At 30.3% G+C, this 22,546-nt stretch overlaps 1 protein-coding gene across 1 annotated transcript in view; it reads right to left on the reverse strand.

Moving 5' to 3' along the window:
* LOC113364172 overlaps positions 1-21,057 on the reverse strand; it is a 48,303-nt gene extending 27,246 nt beyond the window's left edge. Inside the window, exons 1-2 of the mRNA XM_026606652.1 lie at positions 20,943-21,057; positions 16,628-16,876 (exon numbers count right to left, since the gene is read on the reverse strand). Coding sequence (XP_026462437.1) covers positions 16,628-16,876; positions 20,943-21,057 — 364 coding nt within the window. The remainder of the gene's footprint in view (positions 1-16,627; positions 16,877-20,942) is intronic.
* Between the last annotated feature and the right edge of the window lie 1,489 nt (positions 21,058-22,546).

Consider the following 22,546-nt stretch of genomic DNA (forward strand, 5'->3'; position numbering starts at 1 on the left):
CAACTATTTGTATTTTCATCCAAGTATTATTATCTATTTATTAACTTCCCGTAGGGTAAGTTATTGTAATGGGCCGAAAATCGAAATTGAAAATTTTTACATTTCTCGACGTTTTGAAGGTTTCTGAAAGTTTTGGCATACCTCAGAAAAAATGGATGTGTGTGTGTGTATGTATGTATGGATACAAATTTCCAGTCACGTTTTCGGTCGCACGGATCAACCGATTTGAATGGTTCAAAAAATATTCGATTCCTATTGATAAGGAAAAGAGCTGATTAATTTTTGGCGAAGGCAGATCCAGCCGTTTCGGAGATACGGAGCAAAGAGTGCAGAAAATAGAAATCGACTTTTTGAGAGAACGGAGTATCCGATTTGAATGATCTAAAAAACATTCAATTAGTAATGATTGGGAGAAGCGTCTATTAGTTTTTGGCAAAGGCATGCCCAGCCATTTCGAAGATACGGAGCTAAATATGTAAAAAATGGCAGTTTTTGAGAGAACTAAGCGTCCGATTTAAATGATTCAAAAAAACTTTCTGCTTGTCTTAACAAAATAATTGATATTGGAAAAACATTTTTTTTTGTTTCAACTTTTTTTAAAAAAAATCATTTTTTTGTATATCGAAAATAATTCAGATTTTATTTTTAATACTGACTATAGTTCTAATATACTTACAAACAATTTCAACTCTGCAATTCAGTTTATATAATTCTTATAAATATTAGACAATGTTACAATATTTATAATAATTTATTTGAAAACATTCAGTATTCCTCGAACATTTCGTTATGGTACGGGAAGTTCCAGCAATTTGCCTTAAGGCACGATGCCACCCACCCCACTAGTTATTTATTATTTTAGATACGGTTCCGTATTTTATATACATATCGTAATACAATGTTGTTTTAAAATAGCATCCACCACCATTATGATAGCAAAGTAAACAATTTCTCGGGATAAGTTTAGATGAAATTGGTCCAACGTGCATCGCTTGTAATAACATATCTTTGTGCAACTATCCGTGCAAAATTATATATATATATATATATATATATATATATATATATATATATATATATATATATATATATATATATATCTTCGAGTCATAACTTCAAAGCCAATCGTTTAATATGAATGAGGAATATGAAAAATCTATTTAAAATTAAATAATATACAACATTGCTAAACATTATAATGTCCTACAGCAACTCCGTATACTTTAAAACGCAATTAAAAACGCGTTTTTACGCGTTATAAAAATGCATGTATTCAGTAAATGAGTCATAACTTCTAAAGCATTCTTTTATTATGAATGATGTTTTCAACAAAATACAAAATTAATTCATGTAAAAACGTGTCTAATACTGGAATACTCTAAAACCACTCGATATACTTCAAAAGCTCAATGGAATGAATCAAATAATTAAAGTTGAAAGTATACTAAGTTCCATACAAACTAAACCTTGTAAAGGATTTCCTTCATAGTGTTCGAAACGAAATCTTGCTTTGGAATTTTGTATGCCACTTTATTTTTAAGTGCTTCTTTTTGGTTTGCCGCTTGTAACTTTTTAAACTTTTGTTTAATATAAGTGGTGTATATGAAAAATCTATTTAAAATTTAATAATCTACAATATCGTCTAACATTATAAGCCCTTATAGCAATTCGATATGCTTTAAAATAGAATTAAAAACAATTCTACAGTTCAATTTGCATAAGAATACACTTATTCATTATATTTGCTATAACTTTAAAACCATTCGTTCAATATGAATTATGTATATAAAAAAGTTGTTTGAAATTAAATGATCTACAACATTGTCTAACATTATAAGGCCTTATACGAACTTGATTAGAAATAAACCTACAGTTCAATTTGCATAAAAATGCACTTATTAACTTCCTGTAGGGTAAGTTATTGTAATCGTCCAAAAATCGAAATTGAACATTTTTGCATTTCTTGACGTTTTGAAAGTTTCTGAACACTTTGGCATACCTCAGAAAAAATGGATGTGTGTGTGTGTGGAGATAATTTTTCGTCAATGTTTTCGGGCGCACGGATCAACCGAGTAAAATGGTTCAAAAAACATTCGATTCTTATTGGTAGGGAGATGCGCTGATTAGTTTTTGGCAAAGACAGGTCCCATAATCCCATAATTTTTCAACCGGTTTTTGACCGACAAACCCTAAATACAATACACTACGAGTAGTTTCTATGTTAGAAAATTCTTTCGTCTCCAGTTGTTTGCTCCATGAATCTTTGCCGTCAAAAATCTGCAAAACAGATTTAGAGTGAAAAAGGCTATGTCGTCGGTGAAATGGACTTGAATGGCCTTTTAAAAACGCTTTCAACTTATCCACCTCCGCCACAACCACCACAACCACCAGTACTATTTTTTTGCTTTATGTATTTCGCGTATGTCATATTTTAAAAACGATGACACAGAAACCCTCTTATGCCAACAATTTATTTCACATAAAATATATAGACACGCATGAACATAAGCATACGTATACACATTATATATATATATATATATATATAATATATGTATATATATATATATATATATATATATATATATATTATCCCCTAAATCTGTTCTTCGGAAAGCAAAATCAAATGACTTTCTAATTTTGCAAAGAAAATAGATTTAAATGGAAGAAAATTAAAACGGCGCCTCCGGCTAGAATAAATAGAGGCAAATGAGAGGAGAAAGGTAATGGTGTGAAATAATTACAAAAATAAATAGCCCGTAAACCGACCGGAGAGATTTACTTTTCCCTTTTTCGAACACACACACACACCCATATACACACACATTCTATATGTCGCCTTTTACCAGGAAAAATTTATTAGGTCGGACAATTGATAATTCTGATGGGACATAAGAGCAAATTTCCGAATTTCTAGTATCATTTTTATAAAGCAGATTAAATTTCCACCAGTATCACAATAACAAACGACTCCAACAAAACTAATTACGTATACACAGAATACAAAATCAAATTCAAAATAGTTTTTTCTGCTAAACAAAAATAAATATAAAAAGTATACCAACTAACTCTGTACAAAATAAATTTAAATTATTCTCATCCAGGTGTTTGAAACTTTTTTCAACCGGCGGGGCCATTGTGTGTGCGAGAAATTTGAATAATTTTGTATTTCATGAAAAGGGCGGCGGAAGTGGGATAGGGGATGACGACGGGTGTGTGTGTGTGTTTGCTATATGTTAATGAGGTGGAATTGTCGAGGAATTTCGTAGGAGGATTTTGTACTGAAAATATTTCCATGTTGTGTTGATTTTTTTTGAGTGTGATCAAATTAGTTTTGGCACTACGTTGTGGTATGTCAATAAAACACTGAAACGTCTTTGATTGAAGTTTGCCTTGTACGGGGTGTCCCAGAATACAACGTCAAGCCGAAGCGGGGTGACAGTATTGATTGTAAATATAATGAAATAAATAGGAAACAATTGTTCTAAGTAGTTTGAAATTATGGATTAGGGCTTCGGTCCATATATCGTTATTGTGGTCCATATTATTGTAATTTGATTTTTTTTTTGTTTCTTAATCTTAAGTTTTCTTCTTTGTTTCTTAATCTTTAAGTTTTTTAATAATTATATTATTGTTCAAATCTATTATTTACATATTTCAGCAAATTTATGCAACTTGCCAAGGCAAAATGCCATATAACTAGTTCATACATATTTTAAGAATTCATTTTTTGTTTACTATGTCGCAATTCAATATGCTCGAAAGTACAGTTCTTTTTTATAATTCATATAATTTATTCATGTTCTAAGTTTCTCGTTAGTAGAATCCTATTTGTCTCGTGGCTGTTTTTATTAAATTTATTGACAGTAGAATCCTCTTTTTGCATTATTTATTTATATCTTAAAATACTTGCATTTTTTTTTAAATTCTGATTCCTCGTCCTTTTTTATACAATCTATTTGTATTTTAAGGTTATTAAATTGAATGTCGTGATACAACTTGCTTGTCATTAGTTATTTTTATATACTATCCATTTATGTTTAGGGCATAGAAATTTTCCTGGTCGTTTTTGAGATACATTTTGATAGTAAGTAGAGTTCTCTTTTTATATTATTTATTTATGACCTGTGACATGTTTTTCTTCACGTGTTGAGAAACAGTTTGCTCGTCAGTAGGGTCCTTTTTATTTATTTATGAATAATTTGCTAGTAATCATATTTTTCTTCAGTTGAAATTTAAATTTCCCAGCAGAGTTAATTTTGTAGTCAGTATTAATTTCGTGCGTCAGTAGAGGTCTTTTTTTCAGCCTCAGACTTTATTTGAATGAATGTTTCTATTTTGCTTCGTAATATTAGAAATAAGGAAAATCAGTTTCAGATTAGGATGAATTTCAGAATGATTATCAATGTTCCCCAGGATCGTTAATATGTGACTAAAGTTAGTTATATTTTATAGGTACTAAAAATTTTCTAGATTTTTTTATGACTAAACATTTGCCGGGTCGGCTAGTATATATATATATATATGTCTATTCGATTAATTGAAAATTTTCCACCGTGTTTTACTAATTAAATATAAAATATTTCCCGATGCATCGGAATGCATAAAATAAAAGTGACTTTGCACAAAGCAAAGCGCAGTATTTCATTCTTCACTAATTAAAAATGAAAATAACACATTGCTGCTGTTTTTATTTATTTTCTCCACTTTTTACTATCTATTTTTAATCAGCACAATGGAATCTTGTGCCTTTATTAAGCTCCAAGGTAATACTATTATACAGATGCAGTGTGTTATTTAATATCATGACAGATATTAAATATTAAATCAAGAAAAACAAGAGTATTTGTTTTTGCCGCCTTCTGAGAATTTTATATGAAAATCGCAAAAGGTAAATAATTAATAAAACTGCACAGTTCATAGTTTTTATTTACAATGAATCTTGATATTAATGAAAATTCAAGAGATGATAATTATAATTTGTAGTCTAATAAATGGCGACGCAACACATTTATTTTTTACCTTATTTTTACATTCAAATTTATATTATTTATTATGTTTCAAATTTAATAAATATATTATTAGTAATAAACCACATATATATTACTATTGTGCAGATGTTTTTTACTTCTTTTGAGCAATAATATTTGTAATTTTAATTACTATATCTCCTTTAACTTGTGTTTACATTAAAATAAACAAAGTTAAACAAATAATTTATACAAAACCATAATAATACATTCCGATATAAAAGTTTTGAATAAAACGACTTTGAAGTCGATATTTCATTCTTTAGCAATAAATAGAAAATTCGGGACATTTTTGGGTTTTTGTCAAATAACCCAACTAGTTGGTTTGGTATTTAGCCTTGAGGCAAGTTACATGAACTTCCCGATATATGTAATTAATTGACTTAATTAATAAAAAATAAATTAATTTACGAGTGATTAGAAGTATTCCGAGTGGATTTATTACACATGATTGAGAACGAACGCACACTTTGACTCGGAGTATTTTCTAGTAGCAAATTTTCAAAAATCGTCAGTTTTTATAATTGAACCAGTTTCCATAAGACCTTAATGGTTTACTATGTTTATTAAAACCAAGTATTCTATCGTTAAACGAAGTAAATCGTCTAATTTTAATTTTAACAATCGTCAAAAAAACTACTCATTTTCTCAAACTTTGATGAATTTTTAAAATTAAACTACTTGTCGTAAGATCGTAATGTCTCAGTAAGTTCTATAAGATCATGATATATATGGCCAAAAAAGTTCCATGAAAATCGGCTTCAATTTTTGTTTCAACAGTTAATTACAAGAAAACGGCTCGGTAGATTTTCACCTAAAACTAATCAGTATCATTCCCAACTTATATCTTTCGAACAGTTTTTGATTTTCTAAAATCGATTTGGTAGTTTGAGCTTAAATGTGGACGAAAAGTTTAACACTTTTTTCAAATTACAAAGAAACGGCTCGGCAGACCGTCTCGCAATACTGACTCATAGTCCTCATTGAGATACATCAATTTTAATTTTTTAAAATTTTTTAAAAGATTTTAAATTTATGAAATCGGTTCAGGCGTTTTTGAGAAAACGTCGATCTACGGCAAAAAATCTGTTCACACACACATACACACACACTTTTTCCAAATTTGGTCTCATTCGATTCAGAATGGCTTGAAACGTCGAGAAAACATAAAATTAGCGAGTCGGATTTTTTGATGAAAACATAAACTTCTCCTTCGGGAAGTTAAAAATTTCATATAGAACTACCCCTTTTCAGTCAGATAGGGTAAAACTAGATAAAATTTACTACATTCACTTGGGAACAGTTAATTACTATTCGATATAAAAGTTTTGGATAAAACGACTTTGAATTCGATATTTCATTTTTTAGCATTAAGTAGAAAATTCGGGACATTTTTTTGGTTTTTGTCAAATAACTCACAAATTTTATATGAAAGCACCCTTTTCTAGTTAGATAGGATAACACTAGATAAAATTTACTACATTCACTTGGGAACAGTTATTTACATTTCGATATAAAAGTTTTGGACAAAACGACTTTGAATTCGATATTTCATTCTTTAGCCATAAATAAAAAATTCGGTACATGTTTTTGGTTTTTGTCTAAATAAATCTTGTCAGTTCAAAAGCTAAAGCCAACTTACAACCCCTCAGACAACTATCTACATATCCACTTATCCAAATAGTCCAACAATTCCGAAGTCACCTGGAAGTCTATTTATACAGAATTCAAAGTAATCCTCAGACTTCGGCTCCATCTACTAATTAAACTGTTCGGTGAACAAAGATCCAGGTAAATCTACCCCTATCTATCCTACTCTGTCTGCTGCTACAACCCGAATTAAACGAATTTATATAATAATATCAACCGTCCCACATATGTTGTTTTAAATTTATGAATAAACCGAATAAACTGAATAAAATGAATAAAATGAATGAAATGAACATCACAAGGAACGACTCATGAATAAACATAAGGGTGCTCCTGGGGGTTGGTTTACCAGGAGTACCAGGAGAAGGATTTGAATAGATGTGATTTGGAGCATGTGTAAAATTGTATTTCTAAAGGCGGATTAAGCTTTTTCGTTATTTCCATCCCTCCGGTGTTGAAAGGAAATTTTCAGTTTGTTGTTTTGTTTAATTCTGCTGATATGTTTTCGCATATTAATAGATAGACACACGGTTAAAGTTTCGAGCTTTCGGGAAAGTAATTGCATTTGGGCGGAAAATTTGTTAAAATATATAGTTGTATTTGATTGAGTTTTTTACTTTTATAAATATGTTTTGCTTGTCAGCAGAGTGCTCTGTTAAGGATTAATTCACATATGTAAATTTGATATTCCTCAGTAAATCCATTTTTTCTACCATGTCAAGATGCTATATGTCCTCTTTTTATATTAGTAGTAAACGTTTTATTTGCTCGTCAGTAGAGTTCTTTTTTAACTTCCCGAAGGAGAAGTTTATGTTTTCATCAAAAAATCCGAATCGCTAATTTTATGTTTTCTCGACGTTTCAAGCCATTCTGAATCGAATGAGATCAAATTTGGAAAAAGTATGTGAATGTGAACAGATTTTTTGCCGTAAATCGACGTTTTCTCAAAAACGGCTGGACCGATTTCAAAAATTTAAAAGCCATTTGATGTATTTCGATGAAGACTATCGTTTGTCAGTTTTGTGCGACGATCTGCCAAGCCGTTTCTTTGTAATTTGAAAAAAAAGTGTTAAACTTTTCGTCCACATTTAAGCCCATGCTACCGAACCGATTTTAGAAAATCAAAAACTGTTTGAAAAATATAAGTTGGTAATAATATTGATTAGTTTTAGATGAAAATCTACCGTGCCGTTTTCTTGTAATTAACTGTTGAAAAAAAAATTTAAGCCGATTTTTATGGAACTTTTTTTAGCGATATATATCATGGTTCTATAGGACTTACTGCAATATTACGGCCTTACGACAAGTAGTTGAATTTTAAAAATTTATCAAATTTTGAGAAAATGAGTAGTTTTTCTGACGTTAGCTAAAATGAAAATTAGACGATTTACTTGATATAACGATAGAGTACTTAATCTTAATGAACATACTTAAGCCAATAAAGTCCTACGAAAACTGGTTCAATTATAAAAATTATTAATTTGTGAAAATTTGCTTTAAGAGAATACTCCGAGTTAACGTATTCGTTCGTTCATTTTCAATTATGTGTAATAATTCCACTCAAAATACTTTTAATCACTCATGAATTAATCTATTTCTTATTGATTAAGTCGATTATTTACACATATCGTGAAGTTCATGTAACTTGCCTCAAGGCTAAATACCAATGCCAACTAGTTTTCCCTAACATTCGTACATTTTCGTATGTTATTCTCAGTGTGTATCACCTGTGTGAAAACGTTTTATGTCTGATAGTTCTCCAGAGAATTCCTCGTGTGGAATATTGGAAGAAAATGCCAGGACATGCCGTGTCTAATATAAAATAAACTGCGAAAAGGAACTTGTATCTTTTCCAAACAGGAATTGCGAGGGAAAAGTAGATACAGTTGGCATTGTATAGAAATGTTTAGCCTAATCGGATCAGAAAACTAGAGCAAAAAAATTTTACACAATTATTATTAGTTTCAGTATTATTATGATTTCCTCATCCCATAAGTTTCTGTGTAACCTCTCTCCATCTCCAAGTTGAAATTGTTAAGGGTTGTCGGCTTGTCGGGTGCTCCCCTTGTAATATCTCTGCCCTGTCATCTAGTGCGCCTCCGGGGGGCAACATCTGCGACCGCCCCCCCCGAAGTCCCCAACTGAACTAACTTACTACTCGGTATGAACGATTGTAAATCCATGTCGGAAATAGTTAGGTACATGGGTTATGGAAAATCAATATAATTGTGCCCCTTAGTTGTACTTCGACATTCAGGACTCATAATTTTTCATCGTAAACTTTCTTCAGTAAATTCTTCGGTGGTTACGTTTTTCAATTTTATATATGACGATTCAAACTAAAACAAATGTTATATTCGTAATGTGCTCGTCAAGACCTTTTCAACGATATATCACATGCAAAATGTTCTTAGAAAATTGCCTAGTGGCAAGTTGCAGTGGCAATATTATTGAAGAAGATTTGCACGGGCGCGATGAAACTATAAAATTTATAATACTATAGATGTTTATAAGACAGTTTATATAGAATTTTAAAAAAAATTATCTACTTTCTAATAAACTAACTAAAAAAGAATGCTAATAACACAACTTTTAATATATTTAAAAAAAATGTCAAAAAATGTACTTTATCTACTACAGCATAGTTGTATAATATACAATAAGGATTTCAAAATTTTATTCAAAATTTTCGTATAGGACTATAGTGAACTATTTATGCAGATCTGTCATAAATTTTATCTAGTTTTTGATAAGCTAACTAGAAAAGAGTGCCAAGAACAAAATTTTCAAGTCTTTTCAAAAATATCAAATGTATCCGTACATCATCGCAAGATAATATACTTTGTTGATTTCAAATTAGATTTATTCAAACTGTCAGTATCCTGATTTATAAATCTGTTTGACTAAAAAGTAAGTTTTATTTTTTTTCTGATAAGGTAACTAGAAAAGAGTGCCAGAAACAAAATTTTCAAGTTACCTAAAAATATTAAAAAATATACCTTATACATCACAACAAATTTAGAAAATATACATTGACGAAATCGAAGTAGTTTTATTCAAAATTTTTGTATCGGTATATATAAATCTGTCTATACAGAATCTTAGTAAACTTTATCTATTTTCTGCTAAACTAACAAGAAACGAGTCCACAAAACAAAATTTCTAAGATATTTGAAGAAATGTAAGAAAAATGTACGTCATGTACCAAGGCTTTGTACAATAACTTCAAATTAATTTTATTCAAAACTTTCCTGGATTACTATAGTAAACTAGTTGAGTGCATCAGTAGTAAATTTCATCTAGTTTATGCTAAGCTAACTAAAAAAAGTGCCAGGAACAAAATTTTAAAGTATTTAAAAAATTATCAAAAAATAACCCGTATATTACACTGAAAATTTGTTAGATTTCAAATTAGGTTTATTTATATCTTTTGTATCGGAGTATATTAGTTTTGATACTGGATTATAGTAAATTTAGTTTAGTATCTACCAAGCTAACTATAAAAGAGTATGCAGAACCAAGTTTTCAATTTATTTAAAAAACATCACAAAATGTACCATATACACCATAGCAAATTTGGATAATACAAATTGGCGACTTCAAATACGTTTTAATCAAAATTTTCATATTAGACATATAAGATTGTTAATACTGAAACATAGCAAATTTTATCTAGTTTCTGCTAAGCTAACTATATTGCGATGTATGAAATGAAGTTTTCAAGTTATTTAAAGAAATGTAGCAGAATATCCAAATATATAACTTGGCGACTTCAAACAAGTTTCATATAAAATTTTCCTATGCAGCTGTACCACAATTTTGTGAAAATCGTGAAAAGTATTTCTCCATTCCTCTCCTTTTCAATTTTTTTTTAATCTCTGCACAAAACACGTTACTCGATTCGTCTTCGCAAACTGTCAATCTGCCTTCGAAACCTCTTTTCTCCTCCTCCAGCAGGTTGAGGAAATGTCATCTCCGCCGCATTGATTTTCTTTCCAAAATCAATCTTTCAAACTTTTCACTCATGAAATTTCGATGAAATAATCCCGAATCGGAAGCCTGCTGCTGCAGCAGCAGCACATGTGGCCGCAGATTTGACAGCAGCAGCAGGGAGGAGGAACATTATTACATTTTCCGTCCGCATTGCGTTTTCTCTATATAAGTTTTTGGGAAATGCATTAAGTTCAGTGGAAAAGTTTTTCCATCGGTGCCATTATAATAAATACTTATACACTTATGGCTATATCTTATATAGAAAATTCTTCTGTACGGATGTGTGAATAGAAACTCTTTTTGGAGTTTGTTGAGAGAATTTTTAAGGTGTGATGAATTATACAACTATAGTACTATTGTAGAAATAAATAATATAGCATATGGGAATTACAACTTAAAATAATTCTTATAGAAAAATGTTCAAAACTATTAAATTTAAACACGCTCTTATATATTGCTCAAAATTTTACATATAGCAATTCTGGACGTTTTGTTATATTTTTCAAAATAACTTAAGAGGGTATTCTAGTGTAGAAATTCAAAAAAATCGTTTTTTTTTTATTTCATATTTTGAAAGTTTAACTATCTAAAAATATAGGTACGAGAAGATTTTTGAAAATTTGAATTATTTTCGGAGATATAGGCATTTTACTGACTCGGTCTCCATACTGGTTTGGCTTCACGCAAAACTTTAAATGCGTTTCTCTCATTTCAGAACAGACTCTTTCAGTACTGTTGACACGATTTCTCGAGTTTTAATCGATCGATTCACTTGAAATGTTTAGAGAGTCTTGTTTATAGACCTATCTATAGCCCGAACTAGGATTATCCTCAAATTCAAATTTTTACTATTTTTAAAAAATTCGAGAAACTCTAAAAAACAGTAAAAAAAAACACTTTTATTTTTCAAACAGTCGCCAATTTGTAAAAAAAATTTTTTTTTACTCATTGCTAGTTCGGGCGAATGCGACATCATTGTAGATTAATAATCTTTATATCTTTTGCATTTTCGATGGCTAGGAGGGCTAAAATCATGTCAAGAATGAGGTGCCAATTTTTTGAGATTTTTTTAAATATCTTGAAAACTTTATACTTGACAATCTTTTCTATTTAGTTTAGCACAAACTAGATAAAAATTACAACTTTCTCGTATAAACAACATTATACAGCCCTATACGAATATTATGAATAAATTCATTTTGAAACCGCCAATGTATATTAAACAAATTTGCAGGGTATTTGAAGGCCTTTTTAACTTCCCGTAGGGTAAGTTATAGTAATCGCAAAAAAATCGAAAATGAAAATTTTTATATATCTTTACGTTTCAGAGGTTTCTGAACATTTTGGCATACCTTAGAAAAAATGGATGTATGTGTGTGTGTGTGTGTGTGTGTGTGTGTGTATGTATGTATGTATGTATGTATGTATGTATGTATGTATGTATGTATGTGTGTATGTATGTGCGGATACAAATTTTCGTCGACGATTTCGGGAACACGGATCAACCGATTTGAATAATTCAAAAAACATTCGATTCGTATTGATAAGGAGACGTGCTGATTAGTTTTTGGTGAAGGCAGGTCCAGCGGTTCCGAAGATACGGGGCAAAAAGTGCCAAAAACAGTACCTCCGTTTTTAAGAGAACGGAGCGTCCGATTTGAATAATTCAAAAAACATTTTACTTGTATTGACAAGATGTAGAAGTGATCAAATTTTCATAAAGGCAGGCCTAGCGGTTTCGGAGATCTAATGAAAAAAGTAAAAAAAAATGCCATTCGGCGGTTAAAAATGATCATTAGACATATGCACATCAAATTGTCAGATTTTTTATAGATATTTTAACAATAAGTATAATTTTTTTTACATTTCTATGGGTTCCGTACCAATGCTTATGCGTTAGACGGCGGCGCGGCACCTGCGAGCTTTGACATTTCGTCTCCATGCAGTTCAAGCAGTGCGATTGCTTTGAAAAAAAGTTCAGAATTTTCAAAATATGTCAAAATGAAGAAAACATTTTTTTTTCAAAAAAATTTTTTGTTTTCAAAAAAAAAAAAATTTCTCAAAAAAAAATTTTTTTTTCAAATAAAAAATTTTTTTTTTCAAAAAAACGGTATTTTTTTGTCAAATTTATAGTTTCTCAAAAATCTATTTTTTTCGAAGTAAAATTTTTTCAAAAATGTTAATCGTTTTTAAAAAAATAATAATTTTTGGTACGGGAAGTTCCAGCAATTTGCCTTAAGGCACGATGCCCTAATTGCCTTAAGACAGAATTCCACTTACAGCTAGTTTGATATTTATTTGAATAACTTGGAAATTTTGTTCTCGGCATTTTGTTCTGAACAGCTTAGCAGAAACTAGATAAAATTTACTATTTTTAACTATAGTCTTATAAACTCCAATACGAAAATTTTAAATAAAACGATTTTGAATTGTGTTTTGCCAATAATTGTTTTTTAATACTAACGACTCGTTTTGCTAACGTTGAAATCTAGAAATATTTTTTATCCGGATAAAAAAGATGTTTCCAGACCTCATCATCATTATTTTATTACTAAAGCTCTATTTAAAGTTAACGATACCCACTCATGGTGTTCTTGGCAGCATTCCCTCAAATTCCCGAATATCAATCATGTCATGATTCCTGCTCTACCAGAAGTGAAAAAAAAAGAGAAAGACATTTCCATATGAAAACAAAGTTGTGAAACTCTAAAGTGATAATTCATCCCTTTCCATCCCTCTAGTCTCCTAACCAGTGTGGTGTTATTCGAACATTTTGAGTCTTTTGTCACGAGAAGTTGTCAGTTTTGGATGGTTACCAAGAAAACCCTTTAACATACATCATTATCACGACATTTAATGCGAAAATGGAAGATAGATAAAGATGTAGATGTAGATGTGGATATAGATAATGGTTGGCACTATCTGTCTGTCTTTTGGTGGTGGTGGTGGTGGTGGTGTCGCCATTAGCCCCTTAAGAAAACTTTGCACTTAAGAAAACACTTGTGCTACGTCATTAGGCGATCGGGCGCCGAATAACTTCCATTGCAGACGGCGGTAGAAATAGTGCGGGCCCTAGAGCGATATGATTACTCAAATGTAATAGTAACTTAAAACAAATCTCACGAGTGACATTTTGCCTTGAGGCGAGTTGCACAAACTTTCCGATGTGTTAATAATCGACTTAATCAATAAAAGTCGATTTATTAATTTAGGAGCTATTTATAAGTGTACTGAATTTCTGTGTGTAGAGCATTATTGAATTTCAAGCACGTTTCATTTAATTTTTTTGTACCAGAACCTAAAAGGCTGTTTATACAAAATAGTAGCTATATAATCAACGTCATTGAAAATATTTAAAAAAAATGTCCCTCGTATACTGTAGTAAATTTGTATGATATACACATTGGCGTCTTCAAATTAATTTTATCCAAAATGCTTGTATTGGAGTATATAAATCTGTTTACATAGAATTGTCGTAAAATCAATTTAGTTTCTACTAAACTAATTAAGAAAGAGTGTACGGCATGAAATTTTCAAGTTATTTAAATAAATGTCAAAAAATATCCTTTATACTCACCACCAAATTCGTATAATATATATTAGCGATTTCGAAGTAGTTTCATTCAAAATATTCATATCGAGGTATATAAATTTATTTTATATGTTATAGAACTGTAGTTAATTTCTTTCTTGTTTGTGCTAAGCTTACTAGAAAGGAGTGCAAGGAACAAAATTTCATATAGTTTCTACTAAATTAGCTACATAAGGAACACAGTTTTGAAGTTATTTAAATAAATATAAACTAGCTGTAAGTGGAATTCTGTCTTAAGGCAATTAAGGCATCGTGCCTTAAGGCAAATTGCTGGAACTTCCCGTACCAAAATTTTTTTTTTAAAAACGATTAAGATTTTTGAAAAAAATTTACTTTGAAAAAATAAGATTTTTGAGAAACTATATATTGGACAAAAAATTACTTTTTTTTGAAAAAAAAAAAATTTTTTTTATTTTTTTTTTTTTAAAAAAAAATGTTTTATTTTATTTTGACATATTTTGGAAGATCTAAACTTTTTTTCAGAGCAATCGTACTGCTTTAACTGCATAAAGGCGAAATATCAAAGCCCGTAAGCGCCGCGTCGCCGTCTAACGCGTAAACATTGGTACGGAACCCATAGAAATGTAAAAAAAATTTATACTTATTGTTAAAATCTCTATAAAATATTTGATAATTTGATGTGCATATGTCTAATGATCATTTTTGACCGCCAAATGGCATTTTTTTTTACTTTTTTCATCAGATCTCCGAAACCGTTAGACCTGCCTTCATGAAAATTTGATCAATTCTTTATCTTGTCAATACAAGTAAAATGTTTTTTGAAATATTCAAATCGGACGCTCCGTTCTCTTAAAAACTGAGTTACCGTTTTCGGCACTTTTTGCCCCGTATCTTTGGAACGGCTAGACCTGCTTTCGCCAAAAACTAATCAGCACGTCTCCTTATTAATACGAATCGAATGTTTTTTGAATTATTCAAATCGGTTGATCCGTGTTCCCGAAATCGTCGACGAAAATTTGTATCCGCACATACATACACACACGCACATACATACATACATACATACATACATACATACATACATACATACATACACACACACACACACACACACACATACATCCATTTTTTCTAAGGTATGCCAAAATGTTCAGAAACCTCTGAAACGTAAAGATATATAAACATTTTCATTTTCGATTTTTTTGCGATTACTATAACTTGCCCTACGGGAAGTTAAAAATGGTCTCTAATATTACACTGCAAATATATATTTATTTATTTATTTTACAAGCCGTCGGTATAATAATATTATAATAAGGCTCAAGTCAATATTTTGCGGATTTAATTAACTATTATCTATTTTATTACTTATTTAATTATTATTGAATTTATTTACTATAAACTTATTTATAATTAGTTAATTTTTTTTTTATTTATTTACTATAAACTTATTTATATTTAGTTTATTTTAATTATTTTTAAATATAACTAGATTGTTGCAAGTATTTTTTAAAAACTTAATAAGTATTTTAATAAGCTTTACAATACTTTTACAATATAATTATTTTAATTAACAAATTTTAGGTATTTTATGATATTTTAACAAATTTAAGTGTTTTATATTATTATTATTATTATCATTATCATTATTATTATTGAGTATTTTTTTTATGATGCACCTCAAACGAATTTTATTCAAAAAAAAATTATTGTAACATTTTCAGACGATTTACAATATTTTTAGACTATCTATAACATTATCATATTAGCTAAAATTCTTTCAGACTATCCAAAATATTTGCAGATTATCTTGAATATTTTCAGACTATCTAGAAGAAGATTTTCGAACGATTTAGAACATTTGCAACTCTCTAAAAACTTTACAGGCTATTTAGAATATTTGTAGGCTAGTTAGAATATTGTCGGACTATCTGCAAAATTTCCAGCTCTCTACAACATTTCTAGACATTCTACATCATTTTTAAACCATCTAGAACATTTTTAGACTGTAGAATATTCTAGATAGATCTAGTTCTACATCAAGTGTAACCTAGCTAGAACTTTTTTGTACAATCTAGAATTTCGGGAAACCTCTGCTAAGGAATTTTATACACTCTTCACAGTAAACTTAAATTAAGTCGCATTAGAAGTTTTACTTCAATCAACAACACTTTAAGTTCAAGTATTCATTTTAAATGACAAACTATATATCAGAGTTTTTTTATTTCCTTCAAAAGAACAATAAAAATACAACGAAATCTTATACGACGCTATTGTTACATGAAATGGCTAATAATTCTGAAAATACTCCATCAAGAGAAGTCTAGTGTTTCAACTTTTAACGCTAAGTCAAATAAAAAAATATTGTCGTAGATCTATTTATTATCATTTATCCACTTACCCACAATTGTCAAGTACTTGCCGACCATGGCGGTGTCGAAGGATGGCGCGTCCGCCGACACTTCGCACCTGTACCTGCCCGACATGGCGGGCGTGAGGTCCATCAGGACGACCTGATGCGGCCCTGACTTTCCCTCGTCGACCGACAGGCCGGCGCCGGGAAAGGTGCGCGTGTGCGGCAACTCTTTGGGCAGATAGCGGAAGAACTCGCTTCGGCCGCGGTACCATTTCACAGTGTACAGGGGGTCACCTGCGAAAGGAAAATAAATTATAGAGAGTCGACCTTTGGAATCAATTGTCTTTTAATTTCAATTTTGTAAGGCGAAATTAAAAAATGCATAGAACTTCCAATTTTCACCCTATTTTTACAAACTCTAGTTCATAATAGTCATTTTAGTAATCGAATAAGTTATCACCACGCTTTTCGTCAGGGAGTGTTTTTTTACTGAATTTAAATTCTTTTTTTTTGGCCTTATGATGAAAACATGAATTTGACTAGAAATATTTTTTATGACAAAACAACGTTTGCCGCGTCAGCTAGTATATATATATATATATATATATATATATATATATATATATATATATATATCTTCTATATTTATAAAAATAAGTCGGGTTTTCCTTCCTGACGAAATAACTCCAGAACGCACGAACCGATTTCGACAATTTTGCATTCGTTGGAAAGGTCTCGAGCTCCGCAAGGTTTATAGCTAAGAAAATTCATTGTGCATGGCATCGTGCCTTAATGCAAGCTGCTGGAACTTCACGCACCGTAATTAAGAATTCGAGTAATGACATTAGTGAGAATTATCAGAATTATGCTTGGTTAAGTCAACGAGCAATTCTTGCCGCAAAGAATAATGATGTACACGCACTGAATTTCACCATTCAATCAAAAATTGCTGGCAATTTGGTTTGATTTCGAACGATTGCAATTTCCAGTTCGCCTTGCGTTCGCAATAACAAGTCGCAAGACCAATCGCTTAGTGATTGCGGGATAAATTTCAAATAGATTATTTAGAAAATCATTGTTTTTCACATGGACAGTTATACGTTGCCTGTTCACGAGTTGGAAAACCATCCGCTTTGTTTAAGTTAACGTCAAACCAAAAAATAAAAAATATGGTTTACCAAAGAGAGCACTTCAATGAAACGGATAATTTGCGGATTCACTTTTATTTACTTAGAGAAGTTCAACTAAAAACGCTTCATTTTTGTAATCGAAATAAATTCATTACTGTTGTATAATAAAATCAAATTTTTTCTTTTCAAATATAAAACAAACAAAAAATTTCTTCATCTTTCTCTCGAAACCATCTGGTGGCGAAACGGAGTTCGTCGGGTTTGCTAGTATATATATATATATATATATATATATATATATATATATACAACTTTTTAATCTACTCCCACTACATATTAGGAAACTGAATGATCGTCAATTTCATAATACTATTGTTAAACTTTTAATAGCTCAAAGTTTCTACGATACTTCTGAGTTTGCCAATTTTGATATCAAACATTATTTTGATAATGAAATGCCTACTGACACTGATAATAATTGATTCTTTTTTTCCAACAGTTAAATTTTTTTTCCTTTTTCAATACTTTTTCTAATTTTTATTCTAAATTATTTTAACATTTTTCTACTTTAAGTATTTTTTCATATTATATATTCTTTTTTGATACTGCTCTTATTATTTTCCAGATATGAGACACAAGTAAAAATTGCATAACGGATATTTAAAGGATTTTTTTACCATAAAAAGACTCTCAAGATCTACAAGCCTTAATTAAACTATTTGAATTTTATTACATTTATTTTTCTTCAAGTTATTGTATTAGATATTGCTTATGTTAGGCTTAATATTTTTAATAGTTGTATTTTACTGCAGTTATTTCAATTAAGATAATTTATTTTCTGTAATTATTAAATCTAATCCTGTATCCGTAATATAAATATAAATATAAATATATATATATATATATATATATATATATATATATATATATATATTAGAGTGGTCCTTAATTTGGACATTTTCGAATTTTCTTGCTCCCAGGGGCTCAAATGGTTCCAAATTGATAAAAAACAATTCTCTTAAAGTTTTAGCTCTTAATATTGTTTTTTGTTTGTTTCTATACTGTCTAAAAATATTTTTCAAAAATAGCTAAAACGTTTGCCAGGTCAGCTAGTATATATATATAAATATATATATATATATATATATATATATATATATATATATTCGAAAATGTCCTTAACTTGGACATTTTCGAATTTCCTTGCTCCCAGGGGCTCAAATGGTTCCAAATTGATAAAAAACTAAAACATATATATAAATTTGGTAAATTATCGGTCTATTAACGGTTTCTAACGAATTATTCTTAACGGTTAATATTTGCCAAAGTGGTAACACTGTCCAAAATCCTCAACCAATCAGAGATCACCATTTTGACACTTACTAAAATGGCGTCCAAGCAGGGCCCGCCCCTTTTGAGGCGGCCATAACAAAAAGCGGCCATAATAAAAAGCGGTCGCATTGAAAGTCCACTGAATTAAAACGCGGCCAAATTGAAAGACCGCTAGATTAAGAGGCGGTCAAACTAATGGCCAATGTTAGTTATTTTTTATAAATGGTTTCAAAATTAAGTATTATTGAATAAGAAAAAAACGTATAGTATGTTCATTAAGAACAGGATCCAAAACTCGCCAAAAGAATTTGTCAATTAATAACTGAGAAACGACTCGACCGATCATCGACAAAAACTAATCAGCACGATTCTCAAATAGTACCTTTGTAGTGGTTTTTGGATTTTCAAAATCGATTCACGAATTTAGACTATAACGTGAATAAGATATTTTACACTTTTGATAATCCTAAAGAAACGGCTCGGCCGATCGTGAAGCAAAAGTAACCAGCACGAGTGCTTATCGAATTTCATCGATTTTTCAAATATGATTGCGCATTTTTAAAAAAACGTGGACTAAAGATGAAAATTTGCCTCACGTTAAAAAGTGCTGCTCATTTTTTCAAACTGTCATCGTAAAAATATATTAATATGAATATTTAACAATTAAATACGAAGAAACGATCCGTCCGATCTCTTAAAACTAATCAGAACGATTCCCAAATGATATCTTTCAAACAGTTTCTGAATGTTTAAAAACGATGCAGTATTTTTGGCTAAAACATGTACGAAAATTTGTAGACTTTTCTGTTGATTAGAAACGGCTTGGCCGATTGTTGCACAAAACTGACAGACGGTAGTCGTTATCTAGTTACATCAAATGACTTTTAAATTTTTGAAATCGATTTACCCGATTTTCAGAGAAAACGTTAACAAAAAATTAAAAATCGACTCATATACATACTTTTTCACAAAGGTCTCGAACGATTCAGAATGACTAGAAACGTAGAGAAAACATTAAAATTACAAGTCGAGTACATATTTGATATTTTCCTATTATGTTAAAAAAACTGTATAAGTGTTTTGTTTGATATTAAGTGATTTTTTTATTATTTCAGGATAATAACAAAAGTGCTGTGTGAATAAATAAGTCGGCAAAGGATTTTGGGGTTTCATCAGTGACGGTGAGTGATTTTTATTATTGATTTATATATTTTTAACAAACACTTCATGATTAATTGTGAAATTGCCAGTATGAAAATTGCATCGCATTTAGAAAATGTTTTGTTACATTACTTGGCTTTGTCAACTCTATACATATGTTCTATTATTTGATCGATTTCTTTGACAAAACATAACCTCATTCTAAAAGTCAGTTGCATTTAGATAACATTACATAGTCATTTTCCTCGTCAGTAGAGTCCCTCATACATATTTTTATGAAAAAGAGTATTTTTAGTAAAACATGTGTCGTGTCGGGGTTCATGTATAGTCAATGGATGGATTTATTTCGGATATATTTTTTTATGTGGCTTGTAAATACACATCGGGGCGAAAATTGTACAACACATAAAATCGATGATGTACCTACACGAGTGTACGTGATTTTGTTACAAAGGGAATATTATTGCACATTTCGAATATTGGAGCGGAAATGTTTTATGTGACATCGAAAAAAGAACGAATCGTATAGGAAAAAAATATGTTTTTATAGTAGAACGTAATAAAAATTTTAACTGAAATAGTATGACTATAATAGTCTTTCGAATAACCCTGAAGAAGAGTCTTAAATTTAAATTAACTTTTTTTTATTCTAGCTCTCTTATCTATTAGTAAGATAACACTGTAAGCTTATTTTACAAGAGGTCTATCAATTATTTAAATAAAATATGTTTTATTACCTTCTAAATCGTATTGACATCTTAGAGTAACGGATTCCCCTGATGGTATCGCTTCTGGCAGAGTCAACGTCACATCTCTCAATGATGTTGATACTGAAAACAGAAAGAAATACATATTAATATAAACTAGTGGTGTATGGCATCGTGCCTTAAGGCAAATTGCTGGAACTTCCCGTACCGTAATGAAATATTCGAAAAATTTTAAACGTTTTCAAATCTATTATTACAAAAACTATAACTTTCATAATTTTTGCTATCTTGTTATATCTGAACAATGTAAATCATAAATCAATTTATCTCCAGAACATTGACAATCGTCATTTCATTTCGAATTGAATTTCAAAAAAAAAATAGTTGCCTAATTTACACAAAATTGAAGAAGTGCTCCCGTATGGTCACAGTCTAAACGCATTTGCGAATAATTTTGTGCGACATTTTCACTTATACTGTGCTTAGCTTGGAGGTATTTTTACATTTTTCAATAGTTTTCACAAAATTGGAAAAGTGCTCCGTGCAGTACATAAACAGTCTAAACGCACTTGGCTAAACATTTGTACCAGAGTGGCGCTTAGACTGTTCTTAGCCAGGATAATTTTTTTATTTGAATTTTTAATCCAAAATTACAAAAATATTTGTTGATGTAATAATTTATTATCCTCAAAAGCGATTGTTTTGTCAATACAAGCAGAAAACTGTCATTTTTTGCACATTTAGCTCTGTATCTTCGAAATGGCAGGACCTGTCTCTGCCAAAAACTAATCACTTCTTCTCCCAATCATTACAAATTGAATGTTTTTTAAATCATTCAAATCGGATACTCCTTTCTCTCAAAAACTCGATTTGTATTTTTTATGCTCTTTGCTCCGTATCTCCGTAACGGCTGGACCTGCCTTTGCCAAAAACTAATCAGCACATCTCCCCATCTATAGGAATCGAATGGTAAATGAATCATTCAAATCGGTTGATCCGTGCGCCCGAAAACGTGGACGAAAAAATGCGGACATACAAAACACAAACATACACATCCATTTTTTCTGAGGTATGACAAAATGTTCAGAAACCTTCAAATCGTCGAGAAATGCAAAAATTTTCATTTTCGATTTTCGGCCCATTACTATAACTACCCTACGGGAAGTTAATAACATAAGTATATAATGAAAATTCAGTGAATGATCGAATATGCATTCGGATGATACACAACTCCTTTAAAACATTTTGTTTTTAAAAACTATGCACACCTTTGGGCAAGGTGTAAGTGTAAAGGGAAGCACTAAAAAATCTATTGGACGACTATGCCAATTAATTTATTACTTTTTTAAACTGTCTACAATTAAATGTAGAATTTTTCTTCAGACGATTTTCTATCTTCTCCATTTACGTGTCATGAAAACTAGACACGATATTATTAGTCCAAGAATTTATCATATATATGAAAGATCTTGCTCCGCAATGTCAGAGGATATTTCTTATTGTTGCGTCTGCACAAGAAGAAGAAGAAAATATTAATGTTATATTTTCAGCACAATTTCAATTTCCAAACCTTCATTTCGCTCCTGATAACTTCATGAATTATTCATAACAGGATTCTTACTGAACAGGAGCAG

The sequence above is a fragment of the Ctenocephalides felis genome, unplaced genomic scaffold, assembly GCF_003426905.1.
Source record: "Ctenocephalides felis isolate EL2017-DRISC unplaced genomic scaffold, ASM342690v1 CF-g0.4_SCAFFOLD_00845, whole genome shotgun sequence".
In the NCBI taxonomy this organism is placed as follows: Eukaryota; Metazoa; Arthropoda; class Insecta; order Siphonaptera; family Pulicidae; genus Ctenocephalides; species Ctenocephalides felis.